We start from the raw sequence: 19,177 nt of genomic DNA, 5'->3' as shown, positions 1-19,177 counted from the left end.
CGGCGAGGATCCACCGCCACTTAAAACCAGGATTGCTGACCCACTGCAGTGGATGAGAATCCATAGCGTATTCCCATTAACCGACACACTGGATGCTGGCCCTGCAATTCTTGGAGAGGCTGTGCAAGTTGGTTGGCTGCCGGACGACCTCCAACCTCTGTAAGGACCTGACTGAGCGCAAGGGTTTTTGCTACCCACAAACATTTGGGAGGGCAATTGAACTGGCACAAGGTGCAGGCCACGCCGTACAGACCTGCCTACAACTTGGCCTTGCAGGGTTTAAATTCTTCCCTTCCATTGTCTATTGGGATGAAAAGAGGCACCCAAAGGCAAAATGGAATAAAATTGACTACATCGAGTTGTACAGGTCAACCGAAACATTGTCTGCCAAGGCTTCTGCAGCTGCATGCACTGGTGACGTCTGTTCAGCCATAGAAAAAAGAGGCCTGTCTTACTCCTCCAACCTTGTAAAATACAAGGAACAAGGTATGCCATGGATGGAGCAGACCATTCAGCACCTTCCCAAAGGCCTGCAGAATGACCGACTGCTCACAACATTAACTTTTGTGAGCTGCATCGGAATGATACACAATGGAGATTTTGTCTCCTTCAACCAACTGTCATCCCTCATCTCGGAACTGCCAGTCACTCAAGTCCAGCTCCAGTGGATGCACATCCTCTCACCTCTTATCCTGTTGCATACACCCCAGGTACACAGGCTGCATGACTCCATAAAATACAAGGTGGCCAACACTGTGACAGAAAAAAAGAATAAACCATTGACTACTCCAGCTCCTCGACCGCTCTCTCCGTAACCGGACCAATCAGAAGTGCTCCAGCAGGAACCGGATGAACCAGCGGAACAGGTCATCGAATGGGTGTTCACAAGAACCGTGCCCGCGAACTTCGGACGATGGACTGCAGAGGAATCCGCTTTGGTTGAGGGGAAACCTTACCCTAACACATGCCGACACATACAAGGCCTACCTGGAATTGTGCCAAGAGAGGGACTTGCCAGTTAGGACCTTTGTGAAGTTCACACGGAAACAGAAACGTCTTCTCTGTGACCTGGAAACGTGCTTCATCTGGTGAGTAATACATATTAATATTTTCATGCATACAGACATTCTAGCTAACGTTAATTCTAGCTAATAAATTTATTGTTAGTTTAGAATATCTGACCGCGATTTCGATATTCAAGGTTTATATTCAACATATTACTAGTGTATAAGCTGTGTGCGATACTCTTTCAATGTAGTTTGCGACATGTTACTGTGGACTTAAATACAGTAATATGAAATGACCCCGAAAAACAACCACAAACTACCATTTTGTGAAGAAGTCTTTCAGTTCTCTGAGCAACTTTAAGGGCGCCTTCGCCTTGCGTCACTGTCTGTAAAGTTCGCCATAAATATCTTGTAAGTGAAAAATCTTTATTATTTATTTTAATGCAAACCAAAATGTCAGTAATAGCGTTAATCTTAGTTTAGAAGAACTGCCCGCGGCGTTGATGCTCGATAACGTCTGACTGTAATGCCTGGTTCAGACTACACGATTTTAGCCCCAATCTGGCACGATCCTTTTGACGTAAGGTGTCATAGGGATTCGTAAACGACAATGGACGTCGGGACACAAGAATTGATCGTTTCATCTCATATAGTGTGTCATAGACGTCTACCGCGTCTGCGATAGTTCACGACTTCACGGCAGAAAGACTAGCATGTTGAATTTTTTTGCGGTCCTTCACAACGGGTTCCGTCACATGGGTGATGCTGACCAATCGGAGCACATGGCGAAACGCAAGAGAGATGATGGTGTGGCTAGGTGGAATTACGAAATGGAGGAAAAGTTCGTGGAGCTGTGGCAACAGTACTCCTGCCTGTACGATGTCTCATCGAGGGACTACCACGACAGATTTAAGAAAGAAAAATGCTGGCGAACAATAGCGGAAGCCCTTCAGCAACCCAGTGAGTACTGAAATTTAATATGAAAAGAACGATATTTTACCTCAAGTTCTCTTTGAAGGATTGACAGCCCATACTGTCCTCTTCGAGCAAGCCAGGAATGTGTCCATGTTCGGGTTTTCTTTCTTTTTTTGCACTTTTCTATACATAAGACAGCCAGTACAAAACACACCGCTTCAGTCATTGTTTACGCTCTTGTTTCTCACGCGCATCGTGACAACAAGCGACGATTGGTCGCGTAGCAACTTGTAGTCTAACATGTTTCAAGTCCAGAACACGACAAGATTTTTGGAGTCAAAATCACGTAATCTGACACAGTGACTATCGTAACAGACAAAAAAAATCGTGTAGTCTGAACCAGGCATAAGGCCGTGTGTCCACCAAAGCATTTTTTGGCCAGCTGGAAACGCTAGGCGCTCTGCTTAAAACGCCTATCTGCAAGCGCTTGAGAGCGCTTTAGCTGCGCAACGTTTTTTTCTTGTTGAGACGCTTTGTTGCTATGATACGGAATATCCGCGTCACTGTTACTTATAACTGATTTTGCAGGTAATTTGTTTCAGACTAAAAATGTTGACACAATGTGGAATTACTTGCTTTGTATGTTCGGAGACCAGCAATATTAATTTCTCATCCATTTTGTTTCTGTTTGTTGATGTCGCTGTACAGCAAGAATGTGACAGTTGGTCAGAGTTGTATTTGTCCCGCCCCTCGTCCACTCTGATTGGACGGCTGGCTAAAAAGTGACAGTGATGAGCGCAGCGTTTTACTCAAATTTGAACATTCTTCAACTCGAGGCATCCAGTAAAAAACACCGAGCTCTCAGCACTTGAGCGTGAAAAAGACGCTCAGCGCCTCGTTACGCTCCTGGCGTTTAAAATACGCGGCGTTCCCATTGAAAACAATTGAAAAAGTACGCTAGCAGCTGGAAAAAACACTTTGGTGGACACACAGCCTAAGTTAGAAGCGGATTTCATTCCTGTTAATAACTTAAAATACTTTGATTTGTAAACGTGATTTTATAAACCTAGATCGTACATGTAGCCTCTTACGGTCAGAATTAACTTATAATTCGTTATTTAACCATTTTATGTCGGTGGAAGTGCTGGTGCGTTCATTGTTTTATCGGGTTGGAGATTGAAAATCGATCAGTGTATCCTGAAATCAGATAACGTTACCCATGGTTAGGATTCGGATACGAATACTTGTTATAAAATTCAAATTTTGATTCCTCTAATCAATTCATGCACGCTCATTTTCTTGTAATTCAGATTTGTTTTTACACGTCTGTGAGGACCTGATTGGCAATCTGCCAGGACCTTGTGCGTTCAGTTTGATAGTAAATTAACTGATTTTATACAACAGTCCAACAAACCAGATGTTAGTATTAAGTGAGTTATATACATGATTTATTATGTTTTTGCTCAGTTTTTTGCTCACTTCTGTTTTTCTTAAAAATACGACAAACGCTTAAAATAGCCTGTCATTTTTAAGGTCATTCAAAAAAGAGATGATCATTCAAAACTACTTTTAGTCTACTTTTATTTGGAGCTTAAACTTGCTTTGAAAATTTGCATTGAACATTAGTTGGCCACCGTTTTGACAGTATTTTAACTGTCTGTTCTCTTTTGTCCACAGGTGTGATCATCTTGACAATTGGTGAATTGTAATTCAAATCTATTTATCTTACTACTATACCTTGGACCAAACCTGGCTCACTGAGGAAATTTATGTTATCTCCATCTTTAGAAATGGGTTTCTCTTGCAAACGGTGTGGTTTCTCTGCGGAGACTATTACTGTGTTTGTCAGGCATGTCAAAGAACACAGGAATCTTGCCAACTTTAGATTTTCTTGTGGGCTTGTCACATGCCCTTGTAGCTTTAGGACTGCCACTGCCCTTCAGGTTCACATGTATCACAAACACAGTTTTTCCTTTGTAATGTACTGTTGGGAAATTAGATTACAATAAAAAATACAATAAAAAAGTAGACTATAAAAGTAGACAATAACATAATCTTATTTTTGAGGACCAAAAATGTTATCATTTACGTACCCTACAGTTATTCCAAACCTGTATGAATTGCTTGTCCCCATTGACTATGGAAGTCAATGGAGACCAGCAATTCATACAGGTTTGGAACGACTTCAGGTTGAGTAAATTAGGGGTGCACAATATATATCAGCCGATGATTAATGCACATCTCGTCAGTAAAGCCGGTTCTCTAATCAGCGGTAAATTCCATCATGTGTGTGATTTCATATAGAGCAGCTGACAAGCTGGTTCACAGACAAACTGCGCAAATCCACGTTCATTATAAGCTTGGATTTGCGCAGCTTGTTTGTGAACCACGGCTCTGTGTAGTAACAGCTGCTCTATGTGAAATCACGCACCTATAAAAACCAAAAGTTTGTGAAAAAATTAGAAGTCTGTTTTAAAATGTAATTCTGTTCCCTTTACAGTTTTCATTTAACAAATATGCCTTGTATAACTCACAGAATTTGTATTTTTTAATTATAACTGTAACATTTCTTTAAACAAGTTTAGAGTAAAAAAATACCTGATTTCTGAAAAGCACACAGAAACGGCAATGCAGTTATTTGCTTTGCAGTTGTGCTGTGCTCATTTCATTCATGGAGTTTACACTCATCTGTGTTTCATAGGGCTGATTGAAATGGCCAAAAACGATCTTGATAAAATGTTTCAAATCAGTCATATCATATCAATTTATATTCATTAAATGTCTTTCCTGAGGTAAATTTAACATTGACATTATTGCTTTCTGTTTTGGAAACCAGATACATCACAATGTGAATTACTTGTAAAGGATTAGTTCACTTTCAAATGAAAATTAGTCCAAGCTTTACTCGCCCTCAAGCCATCCATAGACTTTCTTCTTTCTGATGAACACAGTCGGAGATATATTAATTAATATCCTGACGAATCCAAGTTTTATAATGGCAGTGACTGATACCAACTAGTATGAAGCTGCTTCTATCCACATCCATCCATCATAAACGTACTCCACACGGCTCCAGTGGGATTAATAAAGGCCTTCCGAAGCGAAGCGATGCGTTTGTGTTAAAAAAAAAAATCCATATTTAAACAAAAATATCTTGCTTCTGCCAGACAGCCTTCTATATTCAAGTTACAAAAAAAACAGAACTGGCATCACGTCAGTTACCCTTTTCCCGTAAGTTAAATAGGGAATGCGTAGGACGTAGCGTAAGCTTTTTGAACGGCGAGAGTTTTACACTTACTTTGTAAGTTGAATGCGGAAGGCAGTTTGGCTAGATATTTTACTCCATAGCTTGTTAAATATGGATTTTTTTAAACACAAACACATCACTTCGCATAAGAAGGCCTTAATTAACCCCGCGGAGTTGTGTGGAGTAGGTTTATGATGGATGAATGTGGATGGAGACACTTTCTTCAGCTTCATCCTCATTGTTCCTGTTCATTGCCATTATAAAGCTTAGGATATTTATTAATATATCTCTGATTGTGTTCATCAGAAAGAAGAAAGTCATATACACCTAGGATGGCACAAGATTTTGCCCATCATTTAAAAGTGTTGATAATGAGAGTTTCTTGATGATTAGTTGTATGTTTGGCCCCAATGATTGATTTGTGTTTATCATTTCTTGCAGGATTATCAGGTGCGACTTTTTCAAAGTGACACCAGCCCTCCTCCCCTGGCCTTCATCCTCACCTTCTTTCTTTGTTCAGCCTCTTTCTTTTTTTCTACTGTGTTATGTAAGTTTGTATTTTACCTATTCATTTTAGCACAAATTGTTCACTGATTTTAATTATTAATTATAAATTGTTAATCAGTCATGTTTAAAAACAGATTTTTATTGTTGCATTATATGTCACTGTTATTTTAATTCTTAATTATAAATTGTTCTTTAGTCTTGTTTTTTATTGTTGTATTATATGCTATTATTATTACTAATGTATTATGTGATTTTAATGATTAATTATAAATTGTTAGTTAGTCTAGTTTTTTAAAACATTTTATTGATGTATTATAATGCTATTACTAATGTATTGTTTTGTGATTTTAATTATAAATTGTTAGTTAGATTTTTATTGTTACATGTCATTATATTTTACTAATGTATTGTTTAAAAATTTAAAATAAACTGTTTTTGTCTAGTTAAAACTTCAGTTGTTATTCTTCCTATCCTTCCCATCAACAGTTGAAATAGCACTTTTACAGGTTTTCTACAAATTCTAAAGGTTATACAGTAGAACTATGAAATAAATTAAAGTAACATTTCATAACTGTATAATACTATACAGTATTATTTAAAATCAACAGTATAATACTGTACTTTGACATGGTAAAAAAATACGGTAAAATCCTTTATTCAATTTTACAGTAAGCTAAACACTACTGTAGTTAGTGTTACGGTAATTTTACTGTTGAATGAAATACAGCAACTACTGGATAATTGTTTCCAGTAAGTTACTGTTAATTTGACAATACATTTTTTACAGTGCATGATCATCAACACAAAGTAAACCCTTAATAAAAATGTAACAAGGTAAATTATATCTTTTACTTTATAATATATATTTAGAATTACCTTGTGATCAGGAAACGCTGATTTGCATTCAGGCTGCTGAGTCTCAGGCTTTAGCAGATGACTTGTGATTGTGGCGTCACTGTCAGGCAACACATCCTGGAGGTGAGACTGTAAAAACACTTTAAATAAACACAAGTGTAACCTACAAAGAGAATGTTATTTAAAGAAATAAGTAAGAAGTTTAGCTTTTCAAAAGAAGATGAGCATTCATTGTCTTGCTCCAAAAGTGGAGACCAATTACTGTCTCCCACATCACTTTCTGTCACGTTTCCGCAGTCACTGAAGCACATACAGAAACAGGAACACATAAACTGATAGGGATTATCTGGTTACACAGATAGCATTCAGTACTTTAGATATAATGCATTTTTCAATATATTACTTTGGACTTTTTTTTATTCTTAACATGTCCCATACACTTACATGCTTGTTTTTGTCTCTTCCTGCTGTGACACCCCTGTTGGCCGTTCCTTGTTTTGTGTGTTGTGTCTGTATTTTTTACAGGTGACAGGATGATTCGGAGCACCAGCTTCTAGGCATTTGTTGCTCCCTACAAAAACAGATCATTCCTGTTGGTGGCTGTTCTGCTCTGGATTTGGTGGCTGTTTTTAGCTCTTCGTCTCCATACATGGATAAAGCCTGGATCATTTTAAGCATGAATGTAAAATGAAGCTCAGATATTTCGCAAGATGAATGTACTCGTCGTCTTCTTATTTGTAGTGATCCTTTGTGATCTCAACACTGCAGATAAATTGTGAGAGCTGACAAAGTCAAGATCAGGGGCAAAAGGTGATCATTGCACCATATAAAGATGTTTGCAGATTACACTTGTAATAGTTGTGGTGTTTCTGTGAAAACCCTAAAAGGTCATGTACAACATCAAGGGCTACACAGAAATAAGGCACATTACCTCTATGCAGGTTGCAAGTTATGCTTCAGAAATTACAACACATTTAAATGTCATGTTTACATTCATCATCCGCAGTCATCTGCTGCGTCACAGTGCGAGTCTCTGCAGGGACCCTTCACATGTGACTTTACCAACTGTCAGAAACAGTTGATTGATCTTTCAGATCTTTTGGATCACCTCAAATTTCACACTTCAAAAAGAGAGCAGGTGAATTGCCCCTTCAGAAACTGTGATCGATCATTTTCAGTGAAATCGTCCTTCACGTCCCACCTTTCTAGAAAGCACAAATACTCTACAGCTTTGCATGTCTCTTGTGCATACGGTCTTCCTTCAGTTTCTAGTGAGTCTCAGTTCTCTGATGAAAGCCACTCAGATGAAGGAGCAGATGATGATGGGGTGAGGAGGATATACTAGACCCTGCACAAATGAAGAGCTTATATATGAGAAATCTGTCCATGTTTCACATGAATTTGCAGGCGAAGCACCTGATCCCTTCCTCCACAGTACAGTTAATCATAGAAGAGATTAATAAGCTCAGTGGAGTGTGCCAGCAGTACACAAAGAATCGACTAAAAGTATCTCTTCAAACAAAAATTACACTCTCTGAGACAGAAAACCCAAGTTTTGAAAACCCAAGATGGCACGGATAACAGAGAAAACAGTACTTTGAGGAAGATTTTCTTATGTGCATCCAAAATGCATTTTTTGGGGGATTGATGAAAACAGAAAGGAGCGACATGCCCAGTATTTTCCCATAAAAGACACATTAACAGCTCTCCTGAAAGATCCTGCTGTGTGGAAAGAATGTTGTACATCTAGGAATGAGAGTACACCTCATTTTTTTTTTTTTTTTTTTTTTACAATTTTACAATCTAGGGCACCTTTAAATTCATTGTATTCTTCCAACCTGGTCTCATGACGAAAATGTACCTGTGGGCACGTTTTCGCGAGTCGCGAAATACGTACCGGTGAGTACATATCGCTGCAGTTTCGCTGTGAAATGTCCACTGAGCGGTGCCAAAAGCGTGTTTTTTTTTTGTTTTTTTTGGCCGGAGCAGATAAAAGGGTGAATGCGGTACTTTGTTTTTATGACGTTGCTTTTTAGACGAATCGCCGCGGTTCTCGATTTGACATTTGCGCTCCGTTGCGTTTTAAAATAACTTCCCACCGACGCTACGCCTAAACCTACCCGATAGCGTTAACAAAAGCAAACGCGCCGTAAGAAGCGTCCGTTTTTCAGCTCGTTTAGATCTCTCTTTGAGCTCTCGCTTTTTTTCTTTTTCTTTTTTATGCTGTCAGTCGCCTTTCACGGGATTCGTACCCGGGCAGGGGGAGTCGACTCCTCGCCGTAAGTCCAACTCCGTATCGGCCGAGCTACCGAGCAAGCTTGGTCACGGTCAAAAAAAGCGAAACGCGTAGAGCCGGAAAGTCCAAAGTACGTTAGTTTACAAATCGGGCACTCCGGTCGGATGCGTTTGGAAGCCGTGACGTGATATCGCGCGAGGAAAAGCCAAAACGAGTCTTTACGAATCCATAATCCGACCCCGGCCGTCGTCCAAACCGTGCGTGAAAACGAGCAAAAGCGCTCATCGACGTTTTGCCGGCCTCTAGCGTTCGTTTCTGTCGGAAACTGCAGCCAGACGTACGCGCCAGTACGTAATTTTGTGTCTCGCGAAAACGTGCCCACTAGTACGTCTCTCCCATGAGACCAGGTTGGTCGTAGCACTCTGGCATCATGCACACTCCCTGGATAGCCAAAACAAACATAGACAGAATAGACCTTTGCCATCCACAGGATATACCTCTGGAATAATCTTCCTAGCATTGTTCGGGAAGCAGACACACTCTGTCAGTTTAAATCTAGACTAAAAACGCATCTCTTTAACCTGGCATACACATAACACATTATCAATTTATATTTTCAAATCCATTAAAGGATTATTAGGCTGCATAAATTAGGTCAGCCGGAACCGGGAACACTTCCTATAACACGAGATGTACTCGTTACATCAGATGAAGAATGGCATCTACGCTAATATTAGTTTTTCTGTTTATCCCGAGGTTTACCGTAGTCAACTGGATCAGGGCCGTATCCAGATGAGACAGAGGACCTGCACCTTGACACGACCACAACGCAGCCCTGAAGTATCAGCAGAGATTGAGTCGACTAGATCATCCATTGTGAAGGTCTCATCGGCATGACAGCCAGTAGCACAGTTCCTCAACAAACAGTCCATACCGGCGTTTGAATGTTGCGATCCTATCAGACTTATGATAGCAATCTGAATCGTAACAAAGCACTCTTCGCCAGAGGAGAACTGGCCCCCCGACTAAGCTGGTTTCTCCCAAGGTTTTTTTCTCTCCATTTTAACACCTATCTGCCACCTGATGTCACCTGTTGAGTTTGGGTTCCTTGCCGCTGTCGCCTTTGGCTTGCTTAGTTGGGGACACTTGACATTTGATATTCAACAGTATTCTTGACATTTATTAAACAGTGCTTTTGATCTGCCTGCATTGACACTATTCTTTAAGAGCTGCTGTGCAGCCCAAATTATATACCAGTTATCAATGTAAAGCTGCTTTGACACAATCTGCATTGTAAAAAGCGCTATATAAATAAAGGTGACTTGACTCTCTCAACGGGGGACTTTACTTTTCTCACAGGCTTACCACCACCAAATGAAAAGGACTCAACATTCTCTAAAGAATTCTCTGTACAATGCTAACGATTTTTCCTAACTTCACCTTTGTGTGTCAGAACATATTCATCAGCGAGAACCGAAGCCTCCTCTACAGTTTTAATTTTTCGTTCTGTTATAAAAACAGCCGCATCTTCAGTTAAAGTATTCTTAAATTGTTCTAGTAACATCAACTCATACAGAGCCTCAAAGGTAGACGTATGTGTGGACGTCTGCCGGCCACACAAACATAACCAAACATAAAATAAAGTCCAGGCCTGGTCCTCTCTCGTCCTTCACTGTTGTCACTCCTCCTTTTATGCTTCCGGAGCTCCTCCATGAGAGACTCGAGGCCGGTGCGACTCGCAGGTGAACATTGTTAACACTCGCCTTACCGGGCTCGCTCCGTTCCCTCATGGCTTTCGCCCACCCGGCTCGCCACAAATACTGTTAAAGCACTGTTAAAGTCTCAGATACTCCAAGACTTTTACTCAAGTTGTATTAGAAATGGTGACTTGAAACTTGTAATGAAATAATTTTTGCTGTAAGGTATCTGTACTTTTACTCAATTATGGTTTTCAGGTACTCTTTACACCTCTGCTCTTTCCACAGTGATGACTTCTAAAAGAGTTCTCTTTCGAGTGAATTTTCATGTGGACCTTAAGGTTATCTTTAAATCTGTCTTTTATCTTTAATTAGTCTTATCTTTAAAAAGTCTTTCCACACTGATCACATGTAAAAGGCTTCTCTCCAGTGTGAATATTCATGTGTTCTGTTGGGAATAAACAGTTTTAGGACCTTGACCAGATATGTTGAATGAGAGACCAGGAGTCAGAAATGTAATCAATTGAAGAAATTTTACTGAAGAATAGTTTGCAGTTTCATCAGCAGAAGTCAGCTTCAAGTCTCACAAGGAGTTCGTAGGCCGCTCTGCGTACATTCACATTTTTCACACCAATTATACTCTAACAGAGTCTACTAACTACGTCATTACTAAGGTAAAATTTATTCTGATTGGCTATGGGAAGATAGACAAGATTAGAAATCTTCCACACATGGACAGATAGTAAGAAGCATATCTCCATGCATCAGGATGCTGACAAGGGAACCCTGGATTTAGGGACTGTATGTCCCTCTGGGTCATGAAGTGGCGTCTCTCAGTCTCCAGCCGAACTGCCAATTGTCAGAACCTGCACAGAATATTAGCACACATACACAGATACACAGCTTCTTCAAGGTTGAAGTCTGCCCAGGCTCCAACTATAAACAGGAAGGTTTCTCAAAACATAAGATAACATGTTCTAGTTCTGAGGAGAATTACGTATAATATTCATGTTTATTCTTTGATGAAGTACATAGAGACAGGATAACACTGTGAAATAAGAGAGAGTCATGTAGTCCAGTAGCTGGAGTGACCTTTTGCGACCTAGCTGTGCAGGGTGTTAGTGAAACATGGATCTATGGCTGGACACTAGGGGTGTAACGGTACACAAAACTCACGGTTCGGTACGTACCTCAGTTTTGAAGTCACGGTTCGGTACAGTTTTCAGTACAGCAGGTGGAGAGAAAACTAAACATAAAATTGCTTTTTTTTATTATTAAACAGAGGTTTACTGAAAAAAATGTGTTTTTGTCTTTAAATATATTAAATTAAATTAAAACTAAAAGTTTCTTAAGGACAAAAAAAAAAAGATCTCTGCTAATGCTATAAACTATGTAGGTAGCCCCAACTTGAAAGAAGCCCAAACTATTAGCCTAAATTCAATTGCTTTTTATTTTTAGATAAAATAATCAACACTCAAATAACAAATTGTATGCAAACCTGTAAGCTGCACCTAAGGCAGTTTTTGCATTAACTTCTAAAAGTTTTTACTCCAATTCGTTGTTGAAATATAATCATTTCTAATAGATAGCCTAATCAGGATCTAAAAGATTAAGTAAAATAATGAATATATTGGCTAATACAGTGCATATATTAAGCGAAAGAGTTCATTTCTCTATAGCGAACTAACAAGCTGTGAACACTGAATGGCTTTTCTGAGGTAAATGCATCATGACATATTGTTGAATACGGAAGCTTTCATTGATGTCTTTCCACCGTTGAAACACTGAATGAGCGATTACATGAGATATGACCGTTTCAGTAAGTTGTACTGAATCTTGCAACATACCTTCAGATGTTCTTTCATGTTTATTCTGTAACTAGTATTAAGGAGGAAGAGATGAACACATTCACTTGCGCTCCGCGCTGCCGGTTGAACTGAGGCGCCTGTACAGTGATCTGTCACCCCACATCAAAGTACGTCAAAATGGCATTTTCTGTTTAAACTTCATGATTTCGTGGACAGAATTTGAAGGATGATACTTTGTTTCTTATCGAAAGTAACAAAACGCAGAGCTTATTGCGGTTATTGGTGGTGAATATTGGTTGCAATGTAATGCTTCGGTACACACGTGCACCGTACCGAAAGCCCTGTACCGAAACGGTTCGGTACAAATACGTGTACCGTTACACCCCTACTGGACACATGTTGAGAGAGTCACCAAATGAACAGACAAAGACACAGATATCAGAAGATCTCCTGATAGGAACATTTCAACAGCCACGTAATCATTCTATGGTTGTTTATGAAATATTTCACTCAAATAATAAGAGGTTACATATTGATTATTGTTTATCACACTTATTATAATCACTCATGCAATCATTCAAAAAGGATATATATATATATATATATATATATATTCTTTATATAGTGAATAGATATATAGTGAAGAGGCAATGGAATCCATCAAAAATAGCCTGGGACACTTCTGAAATGCACCACAGCACGGCTGGTTTAAATACGAGCATTGACTAAAGTGGCCGTGTATCGGCTTCAGTAGCCGCGTGCAGCGTAAATGAGGCTTAAAGCTTTTCTCCAGTGTGAACTCTCATGTGTACTATAAGGTGTCGTTTTTGACTGAAACTCTTTTCACACTGTTGGCAGGTATAAGGCTTTTCTCCAGTGTGAGTTCTCATGTGGACTTTAAAGTTTCCTTTCTCACTGAAACCCTTTCCGCACTGTTGACAGGTGAACAGGCTCTCTCCAGTGTGAATTCTCATGTGTTGCCTGAGGCTTCGTTCCTGTGTGAAGCCATTCCCGCATAGAGTGCAGGTGTAAGGCTTTTCTCCAGTGTGAGTGCTCATGTGAGCTATAAGGCCTTCTTTTCGAATGAAACTCTTTCCACACTGTTGGCAGGTGTAAAGCTTTTCTCCAGTGTGAACTCTCATGTGGGCTGTAAGGCTTGCTTTTCGAATGAATCTCTTTCCACACTGTTGGCAGGTGAAAGGTTTCTCTCCAGTGTGAATTCTCATGTGTTGCCTGAGGCTACATTCCTGTGTGAAGCCATTCCCGCACAGAGTGCAGGTGTAAGGCTTTTCTCCAGTGTGAATTATCATGTGGGCTATAAGGCCTTCTTTTCGACTGAAACTCTTTTCACACTGTTGGCAGGTGTGAAGCTTTTCTCCAGTGTGAACTCTCATGTGGATTTTGAGTTTTCCTTTTTGACTGAAACTCTTTCCACACTGTTTGCAATTGAATGGGTTCTCTCTAACGTGAATTCTCATGTGGACTATAAGGCTTCCTTTATGTCTGAAACTCTTTCCACACTGTCTGCAGTTGTAAGGCTTTTCTCCAGTGTGAACTCTCATGTGGATTTCAAGGTGTACTTTGTGACTGAAACCCTTTCCACACTCTTGACAGGTGTAAGGCTTTTCTCCAGTGTGAATTCTCATGTGGACTGTAAGGTTTTCTTTTCGACTGAAACTCTTTCCACACTCTTGACAGGTATGAGGCTTTTCTCCAGTATGAATTCTCATGTGGACATTAAGGCTTCCTTTATGACTGAAACTCTTTCCACACTCTTGACAGGTACGAGGCTTTTCTACAGTGGAATTATAATGTTTTGTCTCTTCTTTTTCATTAAGTTCATGGTTAGCCTCTTTCAGTGCCGTTAGGTCTAGGGAAAAAATAGAGATAAAACAATTTAAACATTTAAAGCATCAAAATCAACTAGATGTATGATCTATACCCTATCCTATCTTATGGATCTGGGATGGGCAGGTTTGGTACTGGAGGACCACTCTTTTGCAGAGTTAAGTTTCAATTTTCAAACATTCCTGAAGACTGCTGATTTATACTTCTGCGTTGTGTATGCCGTAGGTAGGGCGTAGGGTGTGTAGCCTGTACAATGCAGCCTGAAGCGCACCTCTTTGAAAAGGTCTATTCTACCCAGACTGCAAGCGCTATAATTTGTTTGTGGTTACCTATTTGCTGCCACCTCTATTTGTAAGCTTTTCTGTCAAAGTACATGACAAACAGCTTCTTCTTTGGCTTTGACCTTGATACTCAACATGACCGTGGACACCGCCTATCAGTAGTCTGCATGCACTACGATGCGGACAACGGCACAGAAGTGTAAATGAAAACAGATGCATAGTCTACGGTGCAGAGGCTCTGGCGTAGGTCAGACACAGAAGTATAAATCAACCTTTACGATTAAATAATGGGGTTGTGTTAAATTTTGCAGGTCTGTTTGATCATGTTTGATCAGGGATTGAGCTAAACTCTGCAGAATAGTGTCCCTCCAGGACCAGAGTTATCCATCCCATCTATAGACCTTATACTCAATACACCAGTGGTTTTCAAACCAGGTCCAAAGGGACCCACCACTGCACATTTTGTATGTCTGCTGTATTTTTCACATCTGGTGAAGCTTGTTAGAAGATTACTGACATTGATGAAGGAATTTGCAAACTACAGTTCCTGTTCATCACTAAGATGATAACCGGACTTGATATAAACCTAAACATACTTGAATTAATTGAAAAGTATTTTACTATTCAATAAGTAATAGAAGACATTTGTTGTAATGATGTCAGACAAAGCACAAACAATAGTAGTAGCCATTCTGTACTCCGGCATGGTTAGCGACCTTACTACAACCGTACCGCGCTCAAGCCTAATCCAACTTTGACTTTTCAAGTGGGCCAGGGCACGGTACAGAGAGATCACACTAGTGACATCAGACGGAAAGAAAGAATGCTTATGAAATGTGTTTCCCTCAGCACAAAATTTACATTTTATGGTTATACTCTTACCTGTAAATGTTATAAAATCATGCAAATGTGCATTTTCTGACAACAGGCTCCAATAAATTTCACAGACTTCAGTGAACGAATACCAGTATGAAACATGTACATCAAACAGACGGAGCACAATTGAATAGAAATGAAACACTAGACAACCTGTTTATGGAGATCTACCAGAGATTGTACATTACAGGGAGATGAGAAGGTCTGTGTCTCTTACCATTGGAGAAAGCGTAACAGCTAACTTAATCACGTTTGGAACCTCTCAGCCTATCGTGTAATGGCAGTGATATCAGTTGCAACATTCCCTAGTCTGCCTTCTCTAAAAAAAAAATACATTTTAATCAAGCTAAAATCTACATTTAGTTCCCAACTAAAGCATTGTTTAGTGTAAAACATGCTGAAGATTAGCAAACAGGCTGTCAATGAATTAAATGATTAGCTATTTCCCCACAAAAGCTGTTTAATCAGCATAGTGAAGCCTCTCATCCATTGACTTCTATTCAAAAAACAGCCTCCGGTCTCATTCCCTGTGTACCGCAGGGGGCGGAGCGTTAGCATTAGCTGTTACGCTATTTGGGCTAAAGGCTGCAGGCTTGCCTTCCAGTGGCTTTGGATCTACATTTCCTGCAGAGTTCAGCTCCAATCCTGATCAAACACACCTGAAGCAGTGAACTAAGATCTTCAGGGGCAGGTGTGTTCGATCAGGATTGTATCTGAACTCTGCATGTATGTAGATCTCCAGAAACAGGATTGGGTATTCTTGCTCTAGGTTCATCAGCTCATTATTAGAGACTCATGATCGGAAATGTATATTTCAAATAAATCGACAAAGTGTCCTGTTGAGGTACTCTAGGGCTGCGCTCAAGTGCAGATTTTTATGCCCTTCCCTAGCTAACTTCCCTCCATCTTAAGGACTCAGATGTACATCATTGTTTACACTGAACCAACACTGGCAGAATCTGTCTAGCTACTTTAAATGTACCTCTCTGAGCTCTTTGCTCGGATTGCTTGGAATCTGCTATGGAGCTGATTTATAGATGCACTTATATTCCAGAAAGTACTGCAACTATAAAAGGACTATTTTAAAAGGCTTGAATATGTGTCACACTTACTGCTGCCAGCTGGTGGCACAATAACCATGAACAACAATTGATCAGCTCCCATGACCAATCATACAACCACAACATAAAATGTGATTTATACAAATCCATTTCCAGCTACATTCATATGTGGTTTGAAATCCTATTCAAAAATTGTATTTCTGGAAGTCTGTTTCAGTCCAAACGCTCTGATCAGATTTTGCGTGGTTTATTTGACTTTCTCACACCTCGTCAAACATAAACATCAGACAGTGTTGTAGGAAACCTATTTAAAGTCACTGCAGAAACAAGGTTGTGTTGTTGCAAAGCGCCGGACGAGCAGAAAACGGAGACATATTTTGAAACCAGCAGAGACGACAGCACGTAATAAAGCTGGAACAAAAAATTATATATGATTCCACCAAATTAGCTTATCTTTGTAAAATGGCAAAGCTCTTAACATCAGTCAATCAAGCATTATACAATATTATGATAATCAAGCATTATTTAATAATAGAACTTTATTAACAAGAACTAAAACTTGGTAACCATGAACGCACATTTGCCATTTTAACTAAGCAGAACTGGTGGTGGTGCTTAAGATATTTTTTGTCATTCAGTGATTATGTAAAAAAACAGATAATAGTAATTATTATTAAAAGAAGATAATACTACTACTAATTCTACCACTAATGACAACACACTAAAGATTGATGAGCTGCTTGGTTCATGAATATTAATCACGTTGTAAGAGTTGTGATCATCTTGTCATTAATTGACAAGATCATATTAAATTAGAATTAAAGAAAATTAGAATTGATAAGCATCTGTGAATCATTAAAAAAATCCCAGGGGTTTAGTTTTAGCCTACATGAACAAATAGCCTATGTCTAAGCACCAAATTTATCACTTAAATAATTAACATACTAAAAAAATGAAAGGGGAAAAATACGACAATAGACTAGGCCATATGAGTTTCGGAGAAGTTCACAGAAAGGAAACAGATATTTAGTATTTTTTAGGTGTGAATCAAGTATTATAATGTATATTGGTGAAAATATGAAAAGTAATATGTATTTTTAAAAGTGTTGTATAACTGAGTATATATATTTACCTTTGTGGTGTGAGTATTGGAGGTCCTGTCTTCTACAATGATTACGGTAATAAGCTTATTAAATGGATACAGGTGTATGATTGAAATCATGGCACTGATGAAGGGTTGATCCCGAAAACGTTTTGCACTTTTTGGCCTCTGGACAATAAACATTGGACTTAATTGTTCTCTTGTGTGGATCTTTCATCCTTTTGATCTTGGATTGATTTTCTGATCTACGCACCACCAGAAATTATAAGTATTGTTGTTTGGACTGATCTGGCTTCTCCATCTTTTCTTATAGCCCTATTATTTTTGTACACTCACAATAAAAACAAAACATTGATTGTAAAATAAAATAAGTAGGCTATTTAACCCTTCACAGATTCAAATGGTGTTACATCTATGTGACCATAAATGTCTGAGTAGGTCTAGCCCATTTTAGAGTTGTTTCCACTTTTATAAGAAAATTCAAGTGATCGCGCCGACGCCTCGCGTACACACAACATATCAGTTTTAGTAACTTGACATTGCAACCTGTTTTGCTTAACATTTATATATTTTTTTAAATAATTTAAATAGTGCCCCCAAATATACCCGTGCGACATACGACTGGTTTTGTGGTCCAGGATCACATTTAATGGAAACATTGAATTTTAAAGTGATGTACACATTACTACATGTACTCACTATAATAATAGTTAATAATGCTTAATTACAAGTTACCAAACACTAACTCTAGCTCTACAGTACGTCCACTTGAGTGAATGAACCGATTGAGTGAATTGAGTGAATTAGGACACTTCTCTCTAAAATTATACTTCTGTAAATTCTCTATTTCTGTAGAGCTGGACATTTTAATAATGATCAAATGACTGAGTTCAGCTGTGAGAATAAAACCAACCTGTTTGTTCCTCAGTATCTTCATGTTTCACACTGAATGTTTCTTCAATCTTCATGTCTTCAAACTCCTCTTTATTAAACTCAATCTTCATGTCTTCAGTCTCTTCCTCTTTAATAAACAAGTCTTCAGTCTCCTCTTTAATAAACACCATCTTTATATCTTCATTCTCCTCCTCTTTAATGAACTCCATCTTCATGTCTTCAGTCTCTTTTTTTAAACGCCATTTTTAAAAAAGAGTTATTGGTCTAATGACCCGGTTAGACAAAAAGATCTCTAAAAAACTAATGCTGCAAATGAATAAACTTCACATTTAGGCATGTATGACTGATGAAAACATGATTAGTTTGTTAGTGTTTGTTGTTCATGTTTGAGCAGCACGTTCACTGCAGTTAGATAAAGAATCACAATGTTACATTAAATAGTAAATAAACTAACTTAACATTGCTTGTTTAAAACAAAACACACAACTATAGATCATTGAACTGTTTCTATCGATTAAAACAAACCTTTCTTCAGCAGAATCACAGCAGATGCAGGATCGCAGTCTTATGACGTCATGTCGTCACTCCAAAATAAAAGTCCCGTACAGACGCAGCATTGACTGTTTACCAGATAATATTTCTTTTAAAATTAAAACAGTGACAAATATGATACAAACAATCATGGTAAAAAGGTTGTATGAATTCATAAAGCAGAGTTCATTCATGTGTCCGAATTGAAACACATTAAAGTTCAAGAGGCGAGGAAGAAGGCCATGGAGAGGGTGAGCCAGACCAACAGGAGGCTTAGTGAAGAGGGAGAGGACTGGAGAAACAACAAACCTA

General features: G+C 38.9%; 1 protein-coding gene and 1 pseudogene across 1 annotated transcript; one reads left to right on the top strand and one right to left on the bottom strand.

The window, feature by feature from the left end:
* Positions 1 to 19,177, top strand: part of LOC137007702 (uncharacterized) — a 1,237,067-nt pseudogene that overhangs the window by 218,468 nt on the left and 999,422 nt on the right.
* On the bottom strand, positions 11,022 to 18,537 carry LOC137006784 (gastrula zinc finger protein XlCGF57.1-like). Its single transcript, XM_067367841.1, has 2 exons — positions 18,354 to 18,537; positions 11,022 to 14,142 (listed from the first exon to the last, which is right to left on the bottom strand). The coding sequence occupies exons 1-2, from the start codon at positions 18,502 to 18,504 to the stop codon at positions 13,049 to 13,051; spliced, it is 1,245 nt and encodes a 414-aa protein (XP_067223942.1). The 5' UTR covers positions 18,505 to 18,537; the 3' UTR covers positions 11,022 to 13,048.

Source organism: Chanodichthys erythropterus, chromosome 3 (assembly GCF_024489055.1).
Source record: "Chanodichthys erythropterus isolate Z2021 chromosome 3, ASM2448905v1, whole genome shotgun sequence".
Classification (NCBI taxonomy): Eukaryota; Metazoa; Chordata; class Actinopteri; order Cypriniformes; family Xenocyprididae; genus Chanodichthys; species Chanodichthys erythropterus.
This window is presented reverse-complemented; position numbering and strand designations above follow the sequence as displayed.